Source organism: Mandrillus leucophaeus, unplaced genomic scaffold (genome assembly GCF_000951045.1).
Source record: "Mandrillus leucophaeus isolate KB7577 unplaced genomic scaffold, Mleu.le_1.0 Scaffold12, whole genome shotgun sequence".
Taxonomy (NCBI): domain Eukaryota; kingdom Metazoa; phylum Chordata; class Mammalia; order Primates; family Cercopithecidae; genus Mandrillus; species Mandrillus leucophaeus.
The window spans coordinates 5,165,571-5,187,170 of NW_012100320.1; the positions used below are offsets into that span (position 1 = coordinate 5,165,571).

General features: G+C 50.0%; 1 protein-coding gene across 1 annotated transcript in view; it reads left to right on the forward strand.

Annotated features, from left to right (window-relative positions):
• Positions 1-1,292: 1,292 nt before the first annotated feature.
• SMAD6 (SMAD family member 6) overlaps positions 1,293-21,600 on the forward strand; it is a 79,819-nt gene continuing 59,511 nt past the window's right edge. The window contains exons 1-3 of the mRNA XM_011969333.1: positions 1,293-1,515; positions 4,777-4,833; positions 9,397-9,474. Coding sequence (XP_011824723.1) covers positions 1,482-1,515; positions 4,777-4,833; positions 9,397-9,474 — 169 coding nt within the window. The 5' untranslated portion in view covers positions 1,293-1,481. The remainder of the gene's footprint in view (positions 1,516-4,776; positions 4,834-9,396; positions 9,475-21,600) is intronic.

The window sequence follows — 21,600 nt, forward strand, 5'->3', positions numbered from 1 at the left end:
CCTGAAAGTATCCATTAACTTCGGAATAAATCTCCTGCTCTTTGCTTCCCCACTTTTTTTTTTTCTGTAATTATATTCAGTAAATTACTATTATCCAAATTGCGCCCGGGGAAGAGAGACAGAGCGAGAGAGAGAACTTCTAAACGACTGGAGGAGGCCGCCTAGGAAAACACAGGGTTCCCAGGCCAGGACTATAGGAATTAGAATGGGCTAGAAAGTTTTCCTTTTATTTGGCCTGGCATTATCCCTTTGAAATGAGATCAATTTCAAGTTGGGCTTCCAAGCCCCCGCCCTGCCCGGCTCAGCGGCCCCTAGCCCTGCTTGTCTGCTCCTCCTAGCTCCTCCTGGAGGTGAGGAAGGGGTGATAATGTGCAGTTTGCCTCTTGCTGGCGCCAGCCGGCTGCGCTGTTTATCTGGCTGCCAGGGGAATCTGGGCAATTAGGCTCAGCCAGCCTTAAAGTGCCAGGAGCTCCTTTTCTGCGTGTCCCATCATGGGGCTTAGGGTTGAGTCTTAGGCTTCTGGGGGCAGGAAGGATGGGCACTCAGGAGGCCCCCTCCCCACCCACAGCCCCTCTTTGGGAGGGGGGGAAACTTGGCAACCCGGGAGGCATGTGAATCTTTTCCTAAGCAAGATGCTGAGCTGCAAAGATTGGGGGTGGAAGGTAATGTCCCAAACTGAAACTTTTCCAGGCACTGGGAGAGGCTGTGAACTCTTCTGGCTTTAGAATTTAGGTCTAGATCCCAAAAGGCTAAGTACCCCCTGGGGGCTAACCAGAGGCATGCCTGGGCTGAGCTGAACCTTCTGGTGCACTGGCCCCTGGCTGACTGCTCTTGCTTCTGCAGGAAGTTGGAGGAGATTCCTGAAGTTGATGCCTCAGGCTGGATGTCCAAGGGGGTTGGAGTTGCTGATGTCTTTCTGTCTCCCTCTCTTTTCTTTTCCTCCCTACCAGGTCCACTTCTTTCAGAGGGGCCTGCAGTGCTCTAAAAGTTCTCCTGTTAAAGTTTAGAGCATATGGGTTATTATTTTAAAATCAACACAACTTTTAAAAGTACTAAGACAACTTCTAAGAGGGGAGTGGACAGAGGGCCGGCCTGGTGGCAGCTCACAGTTTCTTTTCTGATCTTTGGTCTCACCCACCAAGTGTCCCACCTGAGTGCCCACCTTGCCCACCTGAGGTAATGCCCTGGGGCTCCATCAGTCCAGATCCATAGGGTGCAGCCACGTGGGAATGGTGGCTGATTGTTACCCAGTAGTGTTCATAGCACATTATTCATAATAGCTAAAGAGAGGAAGCAACCCAAATGTCCATTAGCTGATGAATGGATAAATGAAATATGGTACATCCAAAAAATGGAATAGCATTCACTCATGAAAAAGAACGGAGTACTGAAACATGTTACAACATGGATGAACCTCGACGACTTTGTGCCATATGAAAGAAGAAGCCAGCCACAAAAGGCTATATGTTGTATGAAATGAAATGTCCAGAATGGGCATGGGAATAGAGACAAAAAGTAGGTTAGTGGTTGCCCAGGGTTTTGGGGTTGGGGTCTAGGAAGTGACTGCCAGTGGGGATGGTGTTTCTTTTTGCGATGAAAAAAAATGTCCTGTGTTTAGATTGTGGTTGATGGTTGCACAACATTGTAAATATACTAAAAAAACCCACTGAATGGTATATTTTAAAAAAGGATGAATCTTAGGGTATGTGAATTATATCTCAATTTTTGGAAAGGGTTACCTGATACTGGTCTCCAGCTGGCCTTCCCCATAATACCTGCAGCTACTTTCATATGTGGCCTTGGGCAGGTCCTTCAGCAAGTGGGACCTTAGTTTTCATACCAGTGAAAAGAAGGAATTGAGTTGGGTGAACCCCAAGGCCTCTTCTGTCTCTGACACTCTAAATCCTTGTGTTGTGGGGTGGAGTCTAAAGCCTTCATACTTTTTTAGTTGCCTACAATGGAATCTAGTGATTAGCTTTCAGTCCATGCAGTTGTTAAACAGTTGGCTGGGTGCGGTGGCTCATGCCTATAATCCCAGCACTTGGGGAGGCCGAGGCGGGCGGATCACCTGAGGTCGGGAGTTCAAGACCAGCCTGACCAATGTGGAGAAACCCCATCTCTACTAAAAATACAAAATTAGCTGGGCGTGGTGGTGCATGCCTGTAATCCCAGCTACTAGGGAGGCTGAGGCAGGAGAATCGCTTGAACCTGCGAGGTGGAGGTTGCGGTGAGCCGAGATTACGCCATTGCACTCTAGCCTGGGCAACAAGAGCGAAACTCTGTCTCAAATAAATAAACAGTTGTGTGCATACCATTTTGCCAGAGCTAATGGGAGCCTGGTGAGGTCCCTCCTGAACACTTTGCAGTGCTCCACTACCTGGCATGTCTCCTGGTTCAGGTTCATAGATTTTCTTTCTATCTCACAACATTGGAACTCCCAACTCAGCTATGGCCGTGGGTAGTGGGTGTCACAACTCAAGGCTCAGGTAGCTCTTCCAGGTGGGACTTCATTAGCCTTTCCTGCCTTCCACCTTTTGATTCCCAGGTAAGCAGCCCCTGGAAGAGATGCTGGCATTGGTTACAGAGGCTTGACTCCAGCCACTACTGCCCATAGTTGTCAAGATTCACCTTTGGGGGCAAATCTTGGGGGCGGATGTGCAGAGCTCCATGCCATGTGTGGCCTAGGCCTCAGCCAGTCAGATTTTTGCAAAAGTAACCCTAAGAAATTGCAGGCTTTCTGATAAGCTCTTGCGGGTAGTGGAAAGGGCATGGAGGTCAGGGACCTGGCATTGGTTCTGGCTCCATACCTAGCTCCTGAGGAAGTCACTTCCACTCACCAGGCCACAGCCTCCTCCTCCGTACAGTGGAAGCACTGGCCTCAATTCTCTTTTCCTGTGGAACTCCAGCCCTTCCTCTGCGCTGCCCCTTGTCCTGAGAGGCCGGTCCTCCTCAAGGCTGGCCTCTAGGCCTGAGAGCCCCCTAGATCCTCTTTCTGCACGTCTTTGTCCACAGGTGCATTCAACTTTACCATTATCCTCATCCCAGTTGTCTATGTCCATATTTAGTGAGCATGTTCTGTGCAGGTGATGTCCCAGACCCAGCGGGGATGAAGCGGTATAAGAAAGGGCATCTCTTGATTCCACCTCATTGGGTGGCAGAGCAGAGTTAGGCCTGGACTGGAATCCCAGCTCCACCATGACTGGCTCAGGAGACATGCGCAAGTCAGTTTTCTCACCTGTAAAATGGGGATAATAATGTCATCTCATTTGTTTTTTGTATTTTGAGAAAGGATTAAATAAAAATAGGTGCCTGATGAGCATCATTAACTACTCTGTACCTGAGGTCTAAAATAATAAAATTGAAAGTGATTGGCATGGAGTGAGACACAAGGTAGGCACCGAGCAAATGTTCACGTCTCTCTCAGTGGCTACTCTGTGATTCACTTTTCCTTCTCCCTAATTTCTGTCCACAGAAAGTCTCTGTTTCTAAACCTCAGAGCTTTGACTTTGTTGGAAGTAACTTTGAGCTGGAAAAGCCAGGGTGGGGAAGAGGTGAGGCCTCATTGGGTGTATGGAGCAAAACAAGTGCTCCTATAACTAATTGTGCCTTATTACAATTGCGAAAAACACTTATTACCCCTTGTGTCATTACTGATACCCGCCTAATAATAGTTATTACCACTTTATTACCACTGAGAGTTTGTTTTAGTTTGCGATTTGATTGTGTTTAGTTTCATTTACCGAAAATGAAGGGTCATTTCATTCATGCAAATTGTTACTTAGTTTAGCAAATTGTTACTTCCCATAAAGCAAGAAGCTAAGGAATTCTTCTGAAGGCAAAGTATATGTTTTTAAGGAGGAGTATTTTAGGCAAATGAAAGGAAACCCAAAGAAAAATATCATAGACAATAAGGAATAATAGCATCTGAGCTGTAGAGAACTTGCGTTCCACCCCTGTCCTTTACAAAAGGGGAGACTGAGGCCAAGAGTGGAAGTGACTGGCTTTAAGACCTCCTATTGAGATAGCTGGGTTTGGCCCTTTGGGTCCTAACCCTTTCTACTGTCCTCCCCTGCACCTAGGAATGCTAGCTCTAATGCAGCTTGTTTGGACACGAGTTTCTGCGTCTGGGCCTTTGCACTTACACTCAACTCTGACTAGGCTTGCCAAATTTAGCAAGTAAAATGCAGGATGCCCAGTTAAATTAGAGTATCAGATAAACAACACACCATGTTTTAGTATAAGTACACCGCCAATATTGAAAGGGGCACACTTACACTACAAAATGATGCTATGTTTATCCAAAACTCAAATGTAACTGAGCATCTGGTATTTTATCCAGCAGCCCTGGTTCTGACTTTCCCTGCACTCACGTTTCTCTTGTTAAAGTAGTAACAGTTACTGTTTATGGAGGTGTTTTTCGATAGTGCCAAGAGCGGCACTAAGCATTTTACATACATTATCCCAGCAAACCTGAGAGGTCTAGATGATGATTATCCTCATTTTAGAGCTGAAGAAACAGGCTCAGAGAGGTGAAGTAAGTTGCTTGAGGTCACACAGCCAAATATGGCAGAGCTGGGATTGAGCCCGTATCTGTCTGTGCCCCAAGTCTGTGGCTTTAACTGTTTAGGGGATTTGGGCAGCAGAGGAGGTGGGACAAAGGGAGGGCTTTCTGGAGGCTGAGTTTATTATTTGCGGAAACCAGAAATTAAAAGCATGTAGAACCTGAGGTGTGAGCTCCCCGACCCTGGCAGTGACATGCTGTCTCCTGTCTTCCAGAATCTCCGCCACCTCCCTACTCTCGGCTGTCTCCTCGCGACGAGTACAAGCCACTGGGTAAGTGCACCCTCCTTCCTACCCTTGCAGAGGAGTGTCCCTCACTGGGTCCCCTTCAGCCCAGTGTCTGTCCAGCCTCAGGGCTGGAGGGCTGGAGGGGAGGGGTGAAAGCCAGACCAGTTGCTGTGAAATGGGGTGAAGTTGTGCAAACACTCCCACAGTTGGGCCAAAGCAGACCCAGCTTCTGCAGCAGGCTATTTACATCTCGAAATTCCACGGCTCATCATTAACCTCTCCGTGACCTTTTAAACATGGGCCTTTCGAAGATGAATGGGTTTTGACTTACGCATCTCACTGGAGGTGCGTTGGTATTTCTGTGTCTCTTTCCTCTCTCTTGGGCCCCCCAGCCTTGGGTTATTCTCTTTTAGAGTGTATTAATTAGTAGTATGACAAATAGGTTGGGCATGAAGTCTTTGTTGAGAGGAGCTGTGTATTTTCCCCCCTTTTAAGCCAAGATGTTCACTTGAGCAGAAACAATTGGAGTATTAAAAAGGAATGTATATTGGTATAAAAAGCCCCTGGCATGGACTGTCCCCTAGGTGAGCTTAGTGGAGTTGGTAATTTTAGACAACTCCCATTCAGAGGCAGAACATGTTTTCTGTAAAACCTTGAGCCTAGATGATCAGCCCATATTCTGGGGTAGATGTAAGTGGTTTCAAAAGCAGAGACTGTTGGCTCACGCCTGTAATCCCAGCACTTTGGGAGGCCAAGGGGGGCAGATCACTTGAGGTTAGGAGGTTGAGATCAGCCTAGCCAACATGGTGAAACCCCGTCTCTACTAAAAGTACAAAAATTAGCTGGGTGTGGTGGTGCACATGCTCCCGAGTAGCTGTAATCCCAGCTACTCGGGAGGCTGAGGCAGGAAAATTGCTTGAACCTGGGAGGTTGCAGTGAGCTGAGGTCACGCCACTGCACTCCAGCCTGGGTGACAGAGTGAGTGAAACTCTGTCTCAAAAAAAAAAAAAAAAAGAGTAGAGATTGTGGCTGGGAACGATGGCTCATGCCTGTAATCCCAGCATTTTAGGAGGCTGAGGTGGGAGGATCACTTAAGCCCAGGAGTTAGAGGCTGCAGTGAGGTATGACTGTGCCACTATACTCCAGTCTGGGCGACAGAACAAGACCCCCTCTGTAAAATAAAATAAAAGTGGAGAGTGCTTGGCTCTCTGTTTCCTCTAGTGGGGTTTCAGGGCATGGGTTCTGAGGCAGAGAAGTGATGGAATCTGTAGGATCCTGACTGGGGCAAGTTAGTTTGGCCCTGACAGTGCCAGGAAAGCAACTTTGTGACCCAAGCAGTTCCCGTGGGACTCAAGCTTTAAAAGTCAGATGGCGTGGCAACGATGCTGAAACATTCCACCAAGTGACCGCAAAAAGTGGGTTTTGTTTGGTTTTTTTGTAAAGGCCTCCTCCCAGTAGCGTGTGTTAGCATCATCTGGGAGGTCACTTCTTTTTTTCTTTGTTTGAGATGAAGTCTCGCTCTGTCACCTAGGCTGGAGTGAAATGGCGTGAACTCGGCCCACTGCAACCTCCGCCTCCTGGGTTCAAACGATTCTTCTGCCTCAGCCTCCCAGCCCCGAGTAGCTGGGACTATAGGTGCCCGCCACCACGCCCGGCTAATTTTTGTAGAGACGGAGTTTTACCATATTGGCCAGGCTGGTCTCAATCTCCTGACCTTGTGATCTGCCCGCCTTGGCCTCCCAAAGTGCTGGGAATACAGGCGTGAGCCACTGCACCTGGTTGGAGAGGTCCCTTCTTAGTGTCGTAGACACTCAGGCATATCCACCCCAGTTTTCCTTCCAGACCCCTCACCTGCCGTGAAGTCAGAAGTGCCCACCAGGTCCCACACTGAGAAGTGTGACCTTCTCAGGCTAGGTGGGCAGAGGCTGTCCCACGAGGGTGTGGGAGTCAGCGACCAAACTATGGTGGCCACCCTATTGTTCTTCCAGAAGTAGAATTGTCTCATGAATGGGGGAGCCTTAGTTTCTGGGGAACTGGAGAGATCTTCTGGTGGGAGCTTGTCACTTAAGAGATGAAGAATCAAACTGAGTGAGGGGGAGGAGCTGCCCAGCTAATGAGCTGCAGGGTTGAGGCACAAACTCAGAGCAGCCCCCACTCAGGTGGGTGGCTGGCTGTCCTTCCCTTGGAGGCCTGTCTCAGCATTTCCTAAGTCAGCATAATTGCACTAGTTGCTTGCAAGATCCTTAGTTCCATTAGAGAAAAAAACCTTCAAAAGTTCTCAGTGAAAGTTCTTAGCACCTCAGCTTGAATGTCAAGGATCATCGCCCTGAGGGTTTGTCAGTTAGCATGTGATAAAGCAGCAAAAATCAGGGCACTGCCCAGCCCTGCAGAGTAACCATGTGGAAATCAAACAGTTGTCCCCATGATTTTACAAATGAGATGACTGAGGCCCAGAAAGAGGAAGTGACACTTACTGGTGGTCAAATAGCTCAGTCCACCACCTGTTTTTATATGGCTTGCAAGCTAAGAATGGCTTTTATTTTTGAAGTGGTTAAAAAAGAAATCCAAAGAAGCCTAATATTTCGTGACACCTGAAAATTACGTGAAATTCAGATTTTGGTGTCCAGAAGTGGAGTTTTACTGGAACACAGCCAGGCTTGTCCATTTCCATTTTGTCCATGGCTGAGGCAGAGTTGAGTCGTTGCAGCGGAGACTGTATAGTTCACAAAGCTGAAAATATTAACCTCTGGTCCTTTATAGAAAAAGCTGGTGAGCCCTGATGTTGCTTGACTCATAGTGGAGGCGGGACCTGAACCTGGAGCTCCAACTTGCAGATGGAGTTCTTCCTCCTTGAGGCTTGAGCAGTGATGGAGGTTGGGAGCGTTCTTTTGCACAGCAGCCATTGAGACACTGTCCAGGGCCTCACTAGAAACACTAGATGTGAGGGTTTGGCAAGGGCGTGATAGGGACTTACTAGCTGTGAAAGGTGGAAACCGCCTGTCGTTCCCACTCTTCTGGAAACCTCACAATGCTGTCTGTGTTGGCTGTAAGGCAGTTCACTAAAAAATAGGACTCGGCTTGTGATGTTGCTACTTCAGATGAGAAGTGGCAGCAGGGCTCTGAGCACTAAGCACTTTGGGAACATTCGATATTAAAAGCAAAACTCTTCTAAGAAGTTCCCAGTTGAGCATTGAGGGTTTTTTTTTTTTGTTTTCGTTTTTTGTTTTTTTTTTTAAGATTTTTCCGTGTGTCGCTATTTTTCTCCTAACATATTTTTCCAGCAGATAACTTTTTCATTCCCTGATAAATAGTCCCGGGTTATTTTTTGGTATTATTTTCTCTTCCTTGCATTGTTGCTTTTTCATAAACAAAAAGCCAGTTCACTTCTAAGCCTCTGTGATCACATGAGACCAAAAAACAAAATAAAACCCAGAACACCCAGTCAGCATCTGGCAAGTGGGAAACTGGAGAGGAAAAAAAAAAAAAAAAACAAAAAAACAGGCCAAATTGGTTAATGTTTTATCTTCCTGCTCCCCAAGCCATGTGGTAAAAGGAAAAAACTTCCTGCAGGATCAAATGGAATTCTAGCTAGTGAGGGCCTGGGCAAACGGTTTTATCCCAGGAATCCTTTGCCTGGAGTAGCTGTGCTGGACCGGGTGGGGCCAGGTGGGGCCACGCAAGCCAGTCCTGGATTGTGCTGGGTGAGAAGGTGAGTGTGCTGCAGGCGTTCCAACTCTGGACAGGCCTGTCCCTTAACGGGGGCAACACCCATTGCTGGTAGCAGAGGCACAGGCCCAGGAAAAATTTTCCAAGTCTGCCTGTCCCAAAAGGCATCGGCTTGTCAATGTTCAAGCAGCTCAGTATAGCAGCTCAGTGTTCTATAGAAAATGTGCAAAAGAATTTCTCTTTCTCATCTAACTGTTCTGCAGACAGAGGAAAACCAATAATGTACTTAAAGCTACTTAAAAATAAAAAAAGAACGCCTTAAGAAAAACAGTCCAGGCATTAAAAGTTGCTGTGTGAGCAGGTTTGGATGTTAGGGAGTGGGGGAGGGGAGAGAAAAAACAAAGTTAATCTGGGAGCAAATGCTTGAGCCCTTAATTAGAGGGGTGTAAGCGGGACAGAGTGAGGACGGCTGGTGACTTGTTAAAACAGTTTCCCCAGCTCCAGCGGGAGGGAGGAAGGAAGGAAGGAAGAAAGGAAGGAAGGAAGCAAGAAGGAACAACTTCAAGAATTTTAATGGTTGTAATTAAGTATGGCAACTATGGATTGTTTAGGGGCTTAATTTAACCTTACCCAGGGAGGCTCCAAGTTGCTACTTGCTCGGTCCCCTGAACTTGGGTTATTTCTGTGGTCAGGGCAGTACGTTTTCAGGTACCAGCTTCACAGTCAGCACTTTCCAGAAGAGTTCTTGGGCTGGGCTGGGCTGGTCTGGGGTGATCCTGAGAAGGGGTTACAGGGTGACATCAGAACGTTGGGAGAGACATGCTGCCCTTTGCAAGCACACACATCCACACACGTGCACACATACACAGATGCATGAGAAGGAAGAAAAAAGAGAGCGCTGCCCCACGGCCAACTAAGTTCTCTTTTTCTTTTCTCCCACAGATCTGTCCGATTCCACATTGTCTTACACTGAAACGGAGGCTACCAACTCCCTCATCACTGCTCCGGGTGAATTCTCAGGTCGGCGTTTTTTCTCGTGCATTGCTGTTGTGTTGAAATTTATCGAAGGGGACAGCTGAGGAGGGGGCTTGGTGGAAGACTTTTTGACTTCCCCTCTTCTTTTTGTTTCCCTTTTCCTCCAATCCTTGGATGGGAAGATTGCCAGTGTTTCAGTCGCTGGTGTTCTTGGGGTTAAGAACAGTCTGTATGAATGAAACCTGAAGATAACTTTTAAAGCACCTGTCTACCATGTTTTAACCGGTTGTCTCTCCCTTGTCTCGCTTGGAAATGATAAAAACTCAGCACAGCTCTCCATCTCTCGTTTAGAAAGAGATCCTCTTCCCCCAGCTGCGAGAGGCAGCAAAGTGGAAGTGGTACACATTTGTCTTCCTCCTGTCCCCACACTGGGGGAGGGACCAATGTGAAGGGTCAGAAGATTGGGGAAATTGGAGTCGGTTGAATGAGCTTGCAGGGAGGATCTGGCAAGTGAGGAGTTTGGCAAAGGCCAGTGGTTTCTGTCTCTCTCCCTGAGCAGCGGATGCTGGGATAGGAAGCCAAGGGAACCCTGCTTTGGAGTCCTCTGTCCCCTGCAGTTAGAAGCTGGTCATAGGGACCCCCACATCCGGAGGAATACCTGAATCAAACTTTCCTTGAGAAATGAGAGGTTGGTGTTGGACTGGGGACATTGAGGGCCAGAGGCAAGGTCTGTGGGGCCCTTTGGGAGCATGGCTGGTGGCATAGTGGCCTGGTGGCGTGCTGGCTGGGACTGACAGCCCCTCAGGCTGGGGCTGCATACCTAGTGGGCATGGCTGGATGGCTGTGTGTCTCCATCTGAGCCATTCTTCCCTCACCCCACATCCATGCCATGGTAGCAGTCGCCAAAATAATAGCCATTTATTGAGTGTATGCTATGGCTAGCACTCCACTCGGCTGCCTTTATGTGCATTCTCTTGGAACAGCCACGGGCTGTTTGTCTCCAGGGTCTGTGCTCTTCGTCACTGTTTTGTCCCCCACTTTTCTGCAAGGGCCAAATGTACCTTCGATACATGTATTTCCCCTAAAGTCCTGTCATTCTTGATGCGGTCTCTCTGAAACTCTAAGGATAATGCAGCACTGGTTGCTCACAGCTGCCTGGCCATTTCCCTAACCCACAGCCTTCGCCAATCCATTCCCTTCTCACCAAGGCATGGGAGCTCACAAGAGTATGGCTGTTGCAGAGATGGGGAGGCTGGAAGCGGAAGCAGGAATGTGACTTGCCACACAGGGTCCCACATTGGGCAGCCTGGTCCTGGGCTCCAGTGGTCCTGGAATCCAGGTCTTCTGGGTCCTATTCCTGAGTGCCTTCTGGTCTCTGGTGGCTCCCCTCATTAGGGTACTTCCTTCTCTAATAATTTCTTTCCCTCAAAGTCCTAGCCAGATGAACACAAGTTAAAATTTCAATCCTTTCTTTTTCCTCTGCACCTACATGAGTGAAAGCCACATATAATTTTGAAGCAGGGGGCTTAAAAGTATTTCTGAATTTACGATTTTGTGTCACTGCCAGCCCTCAGATGGATTCCATTGGCGTTGGTTGTCTGGACAGATGGGTAATTTTTTGGCATCCTCTTTCTCCCTATTGTTAATGGTGGAAAGTCTGTGGGGTGTGTGTGTGTGTGTGTGTGTGTGTGTGTGCGCGCGCGCGCGTGTGTGCATGTGCATACCTTACAGTTTCAGGGTGTTTGCAGATGTAGTCTCATTTGATCCCAGCCATTCCAGAGGAGGCCTGGTGTGGCTCAGGCTGGAAGGACCAGACCCCTAAGCACTTGCAGGAAGCCCCTCCCCAAATCCAGAGGCTGGGAGGTCTCAGGAGACCCCAAGGCCATTAGTTTGGTTGCCTTTGGGCCTCACTGGGCCTGTGTCTGAGATTTCCGCCCAGATACCCCAAAGTAGTCTTTGGTATTGGGTGGTGAGAAGGTCTCTGCTACTCGTGACTGTGCAAAAGGACTATGTTGGAAAATGTGTCCAATGCCTTAGAATTCTAAGGGGTGGAAGGATTTGGGGAGGAAATTGGGGATTTCCTATGCCAAGGACATTGAGAGAGGTCTTGAAGGACTTTGGTCTGAGTTCTGGGTGGCCTCAGTAGGTGAATGGAGTGTTTACCTTTGTGTCATCCTGGTCCCTTCCAGGGATGCCATGCGAGGAATGTTCCCCCCCGAGGGCCCACTGTTAGCTTTTCCAGCTCGCTCTGTGCTGTGGGGATCTGAGGTCCTGTGGGTTAAGCTGCCCACCTGCCTACTTGGAGCCCGGAGACAGGGGGCTGTACTGGCTGTCACACTGGAGGACATATTCAGGGAGGGAAATGGCCTAGGGGTGACAGGTCTTGGTGGGTGGTGAAGGCACGAGTCATTCTGCAAGATGGAATGCAAGGTTGTGTGGAAGGGCAGGGCCGGAGGTGAAGTCAGAAAGGTGAGGGGCAGAGGCGGGCACAATGTGTTGGGCCAGGCCAGGGCATTTGATGTGTCTAAGGACAAATAATATGATGGCGCTGATGATGACAGCAGTTGACATTTATTGACACTCACTACATGTCAGGCACTTTACTAAGCGCCAGCATCCTCCATTTCATTGACTCCTTACCACAACCCAGTGAGACAAGTGTGATTCTTCCCATTTCATAGAGGAGGAAACTGAGGCTCATTGCCGGGCCAACTGCCCATAATGTAAGTGGCAGGCTTGGAACGTGAGCCTGCACAGTGTGACTGCCCAGCTCCCACCCTGAGGGCCCTGCCCAGTGTTCTACAACAAGCATCCCTGTTCCTTTCCCCAAGCCAGACCCTGGCAGGAGCAAAGTAAAATGATCAAAAGGAGCCTGGTGGGCACCTGTCCTGATTTAAGTACCGGGGAAGGGGATGAGGGGCTAGCAAGGGTGCAGGGCAGCTCCATGCCCTCCCAGGCCACTACTAGACAAACGCTGGGGACCACCCAGAGATCACACCACTTGCTGGCCTGGCCTTCCATCTCCTGGAGTTCTGGGGGTCTGCCGATCACAAGAGCCTTGTCACCCTCAGTGTCCTGGGATGCATGTCATCCCCAAACAGGGTGTCTGCAGCTCCAGGATGGAGACTGCCCTAGTTTGTCTCGCACAATGACAATCCCAGCGTCGGCCCTGGGACTCTGTTTTATCCAGCTCCATGGTCTCTGCTTTACTTCCCTGTCCTGTTGTTGAGGTCACTTGGGGGAAGGATGGGCCTCTTGAGGCTTAGTCCCAGGTCCAGGCAGGCAAGGAGGCATGCGTGGGCAGGGCGAGGGGCTGCAGGAGAGGAGACGCACTTGCTTCAGCTCTGCTGAGTAGTTGATGGAAAACCTTCATTTGATCTCTACATCAGCTCCCAATTTGGATACGTGATCCCCACTAAACAGTGTAGAGGGGGCAAGTGGCTTCACCAAGGTGACTGGGGCTGGGGGTGGTGGAGGGAGGCTAGAATGCAGAGCTTTAAGCAAATCTAGAGACCTTACACCTGGAGTCTTTGATGGGATTTGGGAAGAATGAAAAGCCTAGAACTTTTGGGGTACTGTCAGGACTCTGGCACTCTGGTTTCCTCACCTAATTCCGGGCCTGGGGTACTGTCACCTGACTGTCCAAGGCCCCTGTCAGGCTGTCCTCTTCTCTGCAGTATTTCCATTCCTCTTCCATTTGCTTGATTTCAGTTTAGTTTGGGGAGGAAAGGAAGAGAAAGCTAGTTAAGTAAATTCATACTAAGGTGTGAGTGGCTGGTAGGCAAACTTTTTTTTTTTCCAACTTTAAAGTAGAACATGCCATAATTCTCAGAATTGCAGGATGAAGAAATGGCAGTTCCGAGAAAGGCTAGTGGCAGAGGGCAGGGTTCTCTCAGCATCTCTGACTCCAGCCTAGAAAAACAATGAACATGTCAGAAGGAGCTTTAAGCCCTGGGTGAGGGAAGGAGCCCTGGCCAGGCCGGGCTGGGTGAGCTCTGAGTCACTTAGCGGGAGCCTGAAGTGGCAAGGCTGCTTAAGCACCCGGGCCTGCCTGACTCCATGCTGTGGGGCTGGAGGCGGTGCACAGGGCGAGCTTCTTTAGGACCAGTGGCTCCCCTCTGCTATCTTATTCTAGTGCCTGTAAGATAACCGTTCAAGTGCTTTATTAAGCACCCTGTCCCTCCGTTTTCTCACTTGTAAATCGAGGATGATAATAACGACATATCCTTAATGGTGAGGGTTAAATGAGATACTTTACCCCTGCCAGGGTCTGGCGCAGGGAAGGGGGTGGGGATGCTTGTTATGGAACACTGGGCAAGGGCCCTCAGGGTGGGAGCTGGGCAGTCACTGTCCAGCTGTATGCAAGGCATGGTCTAAGCTGCCCATCACTGGGATCGGGCAGTCCTTGCTGGAACCTTGGCCCTCTGTGCCTGGTATCTCAGTCCTCACAGCATGTGGGTTTCTTTGGAGCTCTGTCAGTGACAGCAGGCCCTTCCGTTTAGAAAGGAGGATGCCAGGGGAAGGAAGGGAGCCACAGTAGGCTACCTGGAGAGTTGGGGGCTGGGCTGGATGTGGGTGTCTTTCCTCCACCAACCAGCCTGTAAGCTCCTTGAGGGCGCAGATCATTGTATAGATTGTTGCATTGTGTAAGTTGGCAGAGTTTGGGAACAGAGACTCAGGGAGGTTGGGAGACTGGCTCAGAGCCACACAGCAAACAGAGCAGTGTGGATCCACCTAGGGTTGCAACCCAAGGTGGGTCCACACTGCTTACCCACCTGCCACTGGGTAGCAACTGTGCCTGCCATTTGCCCATTTCAGGGGTCCCTTGGGGTTGGTGCTGTCTGATGTTATCATCAATGCCTAATGAAGCTGGGAGAGGAGTGTGTGTGTGCAGCATCATTTCCTGCTGCTTCCTCGATTACAGGGAGCAAGTGTGTTCTCGTCCAACACCCTCATCTAACAGATTCTAAGAGTTCTGTGTTCCAGGGTGTGCGGTTCGGTCCATTCTGTGGGTCCTGAGTCCCTATAGCTGTGGTGGGCTGAAGAGCATGGGCTCTGCACCAGTGGTCCCTGTGATCAAGCCCCGAGTCGGCCATCTATAAGGTGTGTGACCTTGGGAGAGCCACTCAGCTGCTTTGTCCCTCAGTTTTCTCACTTGTAAAATGGGGATGATAATAACAACATATCCCTAGTGGTGAGGGTTAAATGAGATGATGCCTGTGAGTCTGCCAAGGCCTAGCACACTGCATGTGGTGGGTGTGGCCATCGCAGTGTTCTAGGCACTGTGCATAGGGCTAGGGGCACAGAGATAAAAGTTACATTATTTCTTCCCTCAGGGTATTCACAGATAGGTGAAGACACAAACAATAACAGGAGGCAGTCCAGAGGAAGAAGGGATTAGTGATCAACTGTTGGTGTGGTAGGGAGGTAGCTCGGGAAGGCTTCCTGGAAGAGGCAATATCTAAAGGCGATATTTAAAGAATGAATGGAAGTCAGAAAGATAGGATTTGGAGCATTCCAGGTATAGCAGATGCAAAGACCTGGAGGTGTGAAAAGAGCTTGATGTTGAGAAACCAAAGGAGTTGCAAGCGACTGGGAAGCAAAGCTCCAGACGTTGGTGGGAGACGAGATGGGCAGAGGCCAGGACCTGGGAAAGATTTTTTAAAAAAACTTTTTTCCAAACCTGCAGAGTGGACATATAAGTGCCAGCTCCGTGAATTTTCACAGACTGATCACACCTGACCGATAGGCAGGGTGTGCAGACTGTGGCTATCACATGACGATGCTCCGGCCTGTCACGTGAGGGTGCTCATTGCCTGTGGGTCTGGGGTGCTGTATGCAGAGTGGTTTCAAAGGGAAAGCAGGAGGGCAGGGGATATGTTTTAGCTGAAAAGAACATTTCATTAAGTTTTGGAGAGCAGGAAGGGCATTTCATCTGGGTGAGTGGTGCCCTGAATCAATCAGACTTGAACCTAGCCTGGTCCCCTTGGGTTTAAGAGGTGGCCCTCGGGCGTGACCCATGCCCACTCTGCCTATCCTCAGGGGTCAGGCTCCAGCCTGGAGGCAGTGGACAGGTTGCCAGACTGACACCAATTCTGGCCAGCACCACCCTGCCATGTCCAACTCAGTAATGGGTAGGGGAGAAGTTGCATTCAGCTCCAGTTCCACATGGATGGTATTTACTACTCACATCAAGCCCTTGCCATGTATCTTTTTAGCTTTGACCAACCAAAGGGAAAAAAAATGCCTTCCCTCCCTAACGCCTCCTGAGTATCTCGCAGAAGGACCCATTCTTCCTGGGCTGGGGGAGAGGTGTGAGGGGCGGTCGGCGGGAGTGATGGGGTTGACTAGAGCAGTCCTGGGGGAACAGGCAGCTGAAGGAGGACCCAGAAAACCCGTGACTGCCAAGAAGCAATGTGGGACGGTGGGCAGTGTGCCAGAGTGGTTTCTAGGCTCAGCTGTGCCCTTTTCCTGCCACGTGACCTCAGGCAAATTCCTTGCCTCTCTAGTCTCAGTTTGCTCAGCTGTTTATTGGGTCCACTGGGTCACTGATCTCAAGGGCTTCCTGGTGCTGATGTGTTCCAGGCTGTAAGTACCAGCTCCCAGGCCTTGGGGTGGGGAGTAGTCAAAGGGCTAGGGCTTCTGTCCTGGGGCATCTTAGCTTCTCTTGTCATTGTCCAAAGGCAAAACTGTGGCATGGAACAAAGTCATGAGGTGGGAGGGGATCAGTGTCTTGGACCTCCACCCCTCCATCCCAAGGCACTAAAGCTTTGGGGCTGCGGTGGGGGTGTACTTGCAAAGTCCAGAGAGGGCAACTGACTCAGCAGAGGTAATAGAGCTTTTAGATGCCCCATGGCCTCAGACAAAGGACTTCAGGGCTATTGTGTTTCCTGAGTGTGGGCTTTTGAATGACAAGTCAATGTATTGAACATTTATTATTCAGAACTTACTGCAACCAGGTGTGGTGGCTTGTGCCTGTAATCCCAGGCTGAGGCAGGAGGATTGCTTGAGCCTGGGAGTTTGAGACCAGCTGGGGACAACATAGCAAGACCCCTACCTCTTAAAAAAATTTAAAAATTAGCTGGCCATGGTGGCACACACCTGTAGTCCCAGCCACTGAGGTAAGAGGATCACTTGAGCTCAGGAGTTGGAGGCTGTAGTGAGCCGTGATTGCACCACTGCACTGTGATCCAACCTGAGCAACAGAACAAGACCTTGTCTCTAAAAAAATAAGAAAAATAAAAATTAAAAACAAGAATTTATTATAAAAAAGGGGAAAAAAGAATCTACTACATGCCAGTGGCAGATGACACAAAATGGAGAAAGGCTGGACCTTCCCCTCTAGGAGCTGTTGGTCTAGAGGAGAGGCAGACAGCAAACAGACATTGGTGACCGATCATGCTGAGTGCTGCCCTAGAGATGTGCTCAAAGCAGGGGACTCTGTTGGGGTGGGGATGGGAGTGTTCAGGGGGCATTCACCTTTACAGAGAAGGTGATTCTGAGTTGGGTTTTGTAGGATGACTAAGAGTTCACCAAGAGGACAACAGGCTGTAGATAACCTTTCAAGTAGGAGGATCAGCTTGTGCAAAAAGCAAGGAGGCATGCAGTTAATACCATACACTCTAAGAGTTTGTGGCTAGAAAGTAAATAAGCGAGAGATGGAGGAATGGGGAAAGATGAATCCAGAGAGGTTGTCCTGAACACTAGAGGAATGAGCTGAAACAGAGGGATCATGGTCATGGATACCAGGGAACCCTGGGATATACTTGGTCCTGAAGGACCTCATCTGACTTCTAATACTGGGCCTAGCTCAGAGCCAGGGAGTCATTGTGGAATGAATGAATGAATGAATGAATGAATTTTTGCCTGGGATAAAGAGATCCAGAGAGAGCTCTTAAAGACAGAAAGATCATCACACATATTTAATAATCACAGCTAACACAGAGCTCTGTGCCAGGTATTCTCTAAGTGCCATAAATACATTTATTCATGGACTACTCTCAACAACTCTCTGAAGTAGCCACTTTTATTAGCCAAATTAAAGGAAGACGTAACAGGCTCAGAGAGGTTAAGTGACTTGCCCAAGGTCACCCAGCAAGAAAGCAATAGAGCTGGGATTGGAACCCAGGCAGTCTGGCACTTGTTGGGTTCCTCTGTGTCTGATGAGGTGCCCTTGCTGGCCCTGGAAGATTCAGGACACAAACATGGTTCTTGAGCTTCTGTGTCCCTGGGTACCTGAGACTCAGCATGAACAATGATCACCGAGCCCCCCAGCAGCTCTGCTCATTGGGTGGTTGCTGAGTAGATAAATGAATGACCAGTGAGATGGCAGGTGGGTGGGCTTGTGAGGGGAGGCTGCCGGCGAGGCAGGGTATCGGGTGCCTGTCCAGGGCTGGCTGCAGATGGCCCCTACCCCTCACTATACATTGGCAGCCTGCATCATCAGGGAACCAGCAGGTTGTCTGAGGAGACCTGAAATTCCAGAAAATGTACTTGGTTGCGTCCAGCCTAATCACAACCATCTGCCTGCCGGGCTCCAGGGTCCCCCTCCTCCTATCCCCACTGGCATGCTTTCCCCGGGTGTCTGTAACAATCGGGCGTCTGTAACAATCGGGAACTGCGCTCGAAAGTTTCCTTGTCAGGGTAGAGTGGCTGTTGCCAAGAGCTACTTCTTTGATGCAGAAAATATATCCTGAAGGCACTTTGTCAGATGTTTTTATATTAAACATTTTTCCTCCATGGCCCTTGGCTGCCAAGGGAAGCAGAGATGCATTGCTTTCCCAGTTGTCCTTTGTGGAAGGAATTCCTGATATTCATGGCCTGTTTCCCCATGCCCCCCAGTCAGGGCCTGGCACCCCCTGCCAGCGAGGGTAAGACCTTGGGGCTGGCATCTTTGCAAAGCCGGGGCTGCTCTGGCCCCAGGGAGGGACCCTACCCTCACCATTTGGTAGCAGTTTCTAGATTTGGAAAAACAGAGGTCTCATGTCTGGAGCGGACATCAAAGCTACCATCCCAGACTGCAAGGTGAATCATTGCCAAGACTTTAATTGATCTTTAAAAGGAGAGGTGGGAGCTCACAGATAGGGGTCTGGAAGTCATTTTGATCTCTTTGAGTTGTCCAGGATAGTGCCAGTGCTGGACAGAGCAGGGAGAAGCTGGGCTGGGAGGCCTTCCATGCCAGGTGGGGAAGAAGGAGGGGAGGCCAGCTCCGTCACATGGGCTGAAATTGGGAGGGGCAGGGCACCATTTGGCTCCTCAGCAGCCATGGGAGGCAGCTAAGGTGAGGGGCTTTGCTGGGCAGATGTGGTCAGCGGGGAGCATTGGAAGAGGGGCTGGGCTGGGTACAGCTGTCTGACTCCAGCCTCCTTGGAGAAATGAGGTGAAATGGGGCACCCAGCAGGCACTGCTGCAGACAGGTGGCCATGCCAGCCCCTCAGGGCCTGTGTCCTCCGGGTGTCCCAGGACTGGTTCTCCCCCACCTGCCACCCCTTCACTTACCTTCCCCAGTCCTGCCCACTGCCTTATGTATGACATTCAAGGGAAATGTCCCTGGCCCTGCCACCCAGTGGCTGTGTGGTCTGTAAACCACACGTCCACTCTGGACCTCAGGTTCGGCCCCTAAGGAGGCTGCTGGGCCCGAGGGATGTGCAAGGTCACTCCTAGGCTTCTTCCCTGCACCGCCGCCCGCCACCCCAGGATCACTGGGGAGGAGGAGACACTGTTTCCAAAGTGAGGACTCCAGGCTGCTCCCCAAGGGCAGATGTTGGGAATGAGGCTTGGGGGGCTTGGCTCTGAGGGCAGAGCCTGGTGTGTTGTAGACGTTGGGGTTATGTTTGTGATTCACAGAGGGGTCCACTGCTCCTTCCCCCCTCCAAGGATTCAAAATAAAGCAGGACAGATTGCACAGAGAGGCCAAGGCGTCTCCACACCACCAGACTCTTTCAGCTGGGATTGTCTGTCTCAGGCCCAAGGAGACTCTGACTGGGGTTGGGGGGCTAGGTGATGAAATCTCTGGGGCCTCCTGTGCTGTTTGACTGAGAGGGGAGCCGAGGACGGTGGAGAGAGGGCCCAGGCTTTTCAGTGGGCAGACCCTGTCTCCTGCTACGTGGCTGCCCAGCTGTCCTAGCTGCATTCTCCCTCACAGGGCGGAGGCCAGAGAGAGCCCAGGGGTTTCGTCTGAGTCTAAAGGTAGCACCACCCTTACCTGGGGGCCAGGAGGCCCAGCTCCTAGTCCTGACTCTGTTCCCTGTTTCTTGGTGGCCTCAAACTGCTTCCACTTGGGCTTGTTCATGTGTAAATGGATCATTTGGTCCAAATCATTGGTTCTCCACCCTCTTTGCCCATTAATCCTCTGAAGAGTTTTTGAAAAGCTCAGACCCTGTTCCAGAAATGGTTGGGGCTAGACTGGGCATTGGAATTTTTTTTTTTTTTTTTAATTCCCCAGGTGACTCTAATGCGCAGCCTGGGTTAAGAACCCAAATCTAGATGGACCTGGAAGGATCACAGAGCCCCCAGACCGTCTCCCCCTCAAGGCAGGAGTCCTTTCTGTCTCAGAGCCCCTGGCTGGTACCTGATTACTTCTGGGCATGAACATACATGAGATAAACAGCCTGTTCTTTTGTGAGCTGTGCTGGCTCTAGTCTCTGTAGCTGTGATTTATGTTCTGGGGGTTAGCTGTGCAAGGGGGTTACATCTGACCATCCCTCTGAGAGGGGTCATTGGGGGCTTACATATTCGATTCTCGCCACAACCCGGTGAGGCAGGTGTTGTAACTTCCAGTTTTTAGATGAGCAAACTGAGTCTGGCGGTGGTTAAAGTAACATTTGCTGACCAACTCCTCCAAACGGATGTTGTCATCCTATGCAGGTAGATTCTCTGTGATTGTTCAGGAAAGCCGGAGCTAGCCCCACCTGAGCCCTGATACGCCCTTGCCCTGATGCCTCCCTTGGGTCTGAACAATTTTACTAAAAACTAAAGAGCCATACAGCGCTCCCAAGGCCCGCTTGCAGACCTTGCAGTGGGGTGTGGAGTGAGGAATAGGGATGGCCGGCACAGGCTGAAAGCCCAGGCTTTGGGGCCAGGCAGACCTGCTGTCAACAACACTTTGCTTCCCTTTGCGGCCTGCATTTCCTCTCCTGAGAGGTGGGCTCAGCAACAGCTTGTAGGAGGTCATGGAGATCACCATGACCCTATGTAGCACGGTGTGCCTGGCACACGTGTACTTTTCAGCGAATGGTAATTTAATGAATTGGTAATCAAGTGTTAGCTTGAGGGATGGGATTGTGAGAAGGAGAAAATACCCAAGAGACTGGGCATTCTCAGCAAACTTAGAATCTAATAGAAAAGACTGGGGGAAAAGCGCTTCCTAGGGAGGCAAGGCAAATGCTGTTTCTTTTTTCTTTTTCTTTCTTTTTTTTTTTTTGAGGCAGAGTTTCATTCACCCTGTCACCCAGGCTGGAGTGCAGTGGTGTGATCTCGGCTCACTACAACCTCTGCCTGCCAGGTTCAAGCGATTCTCCTCTCGCAGCTTCCCGAGTAGCTGGGACTACAGGCGTGTGCCACCATGCCCAGCTAATTTTTGTATTTTTAGTAGAGACGGGGTTTCACCATGTTGGCCAGTCTGGTCTCGAACTCCTGGCCTCAAGTGATCTGCCTGACTTGGCCTCCCAAAATGCTGAGATTACAGGTGTGAGTCACTGTGCCCGGCCATAAATGCTGTTTCTCCAATGAGTAGTGTGCCAGGTGGCTGCCAGGGAGGCTGGGGTCACAGCTGGGTTTGAAGGTGGAGGGTTTCACCAGGCTTAAGCAGGGAAAGGGCATCCCAGCCTAGGAAACTGTTGGGCAAAGGCAGGAAGATGTGAGGACACTTGTTCTGGGAATGGGGAGTGATTCTGGCAGGGCAGTAAGGAATGAGGCCCACAGGGAGAGGGCCTTGAATGCCACTTCAGGGCGGGCTGGACTTCTGTCTGTGATAGGTCAGGGATGGGTGTCCCAGAAATCCTGTTAATTGATACATGGATGACTGTGGGCTTAGCGAATAGGTTTGTATGGCCTCAAAATGTAGAGTTTTTTTGTTTGTTTAATGTAAACTTTTTACCAATGCATAATACATGCAGAAAAGTGCAGATGTCACATATGAACAATTTTCACAAAGTGAGCATTCTTTTTTTT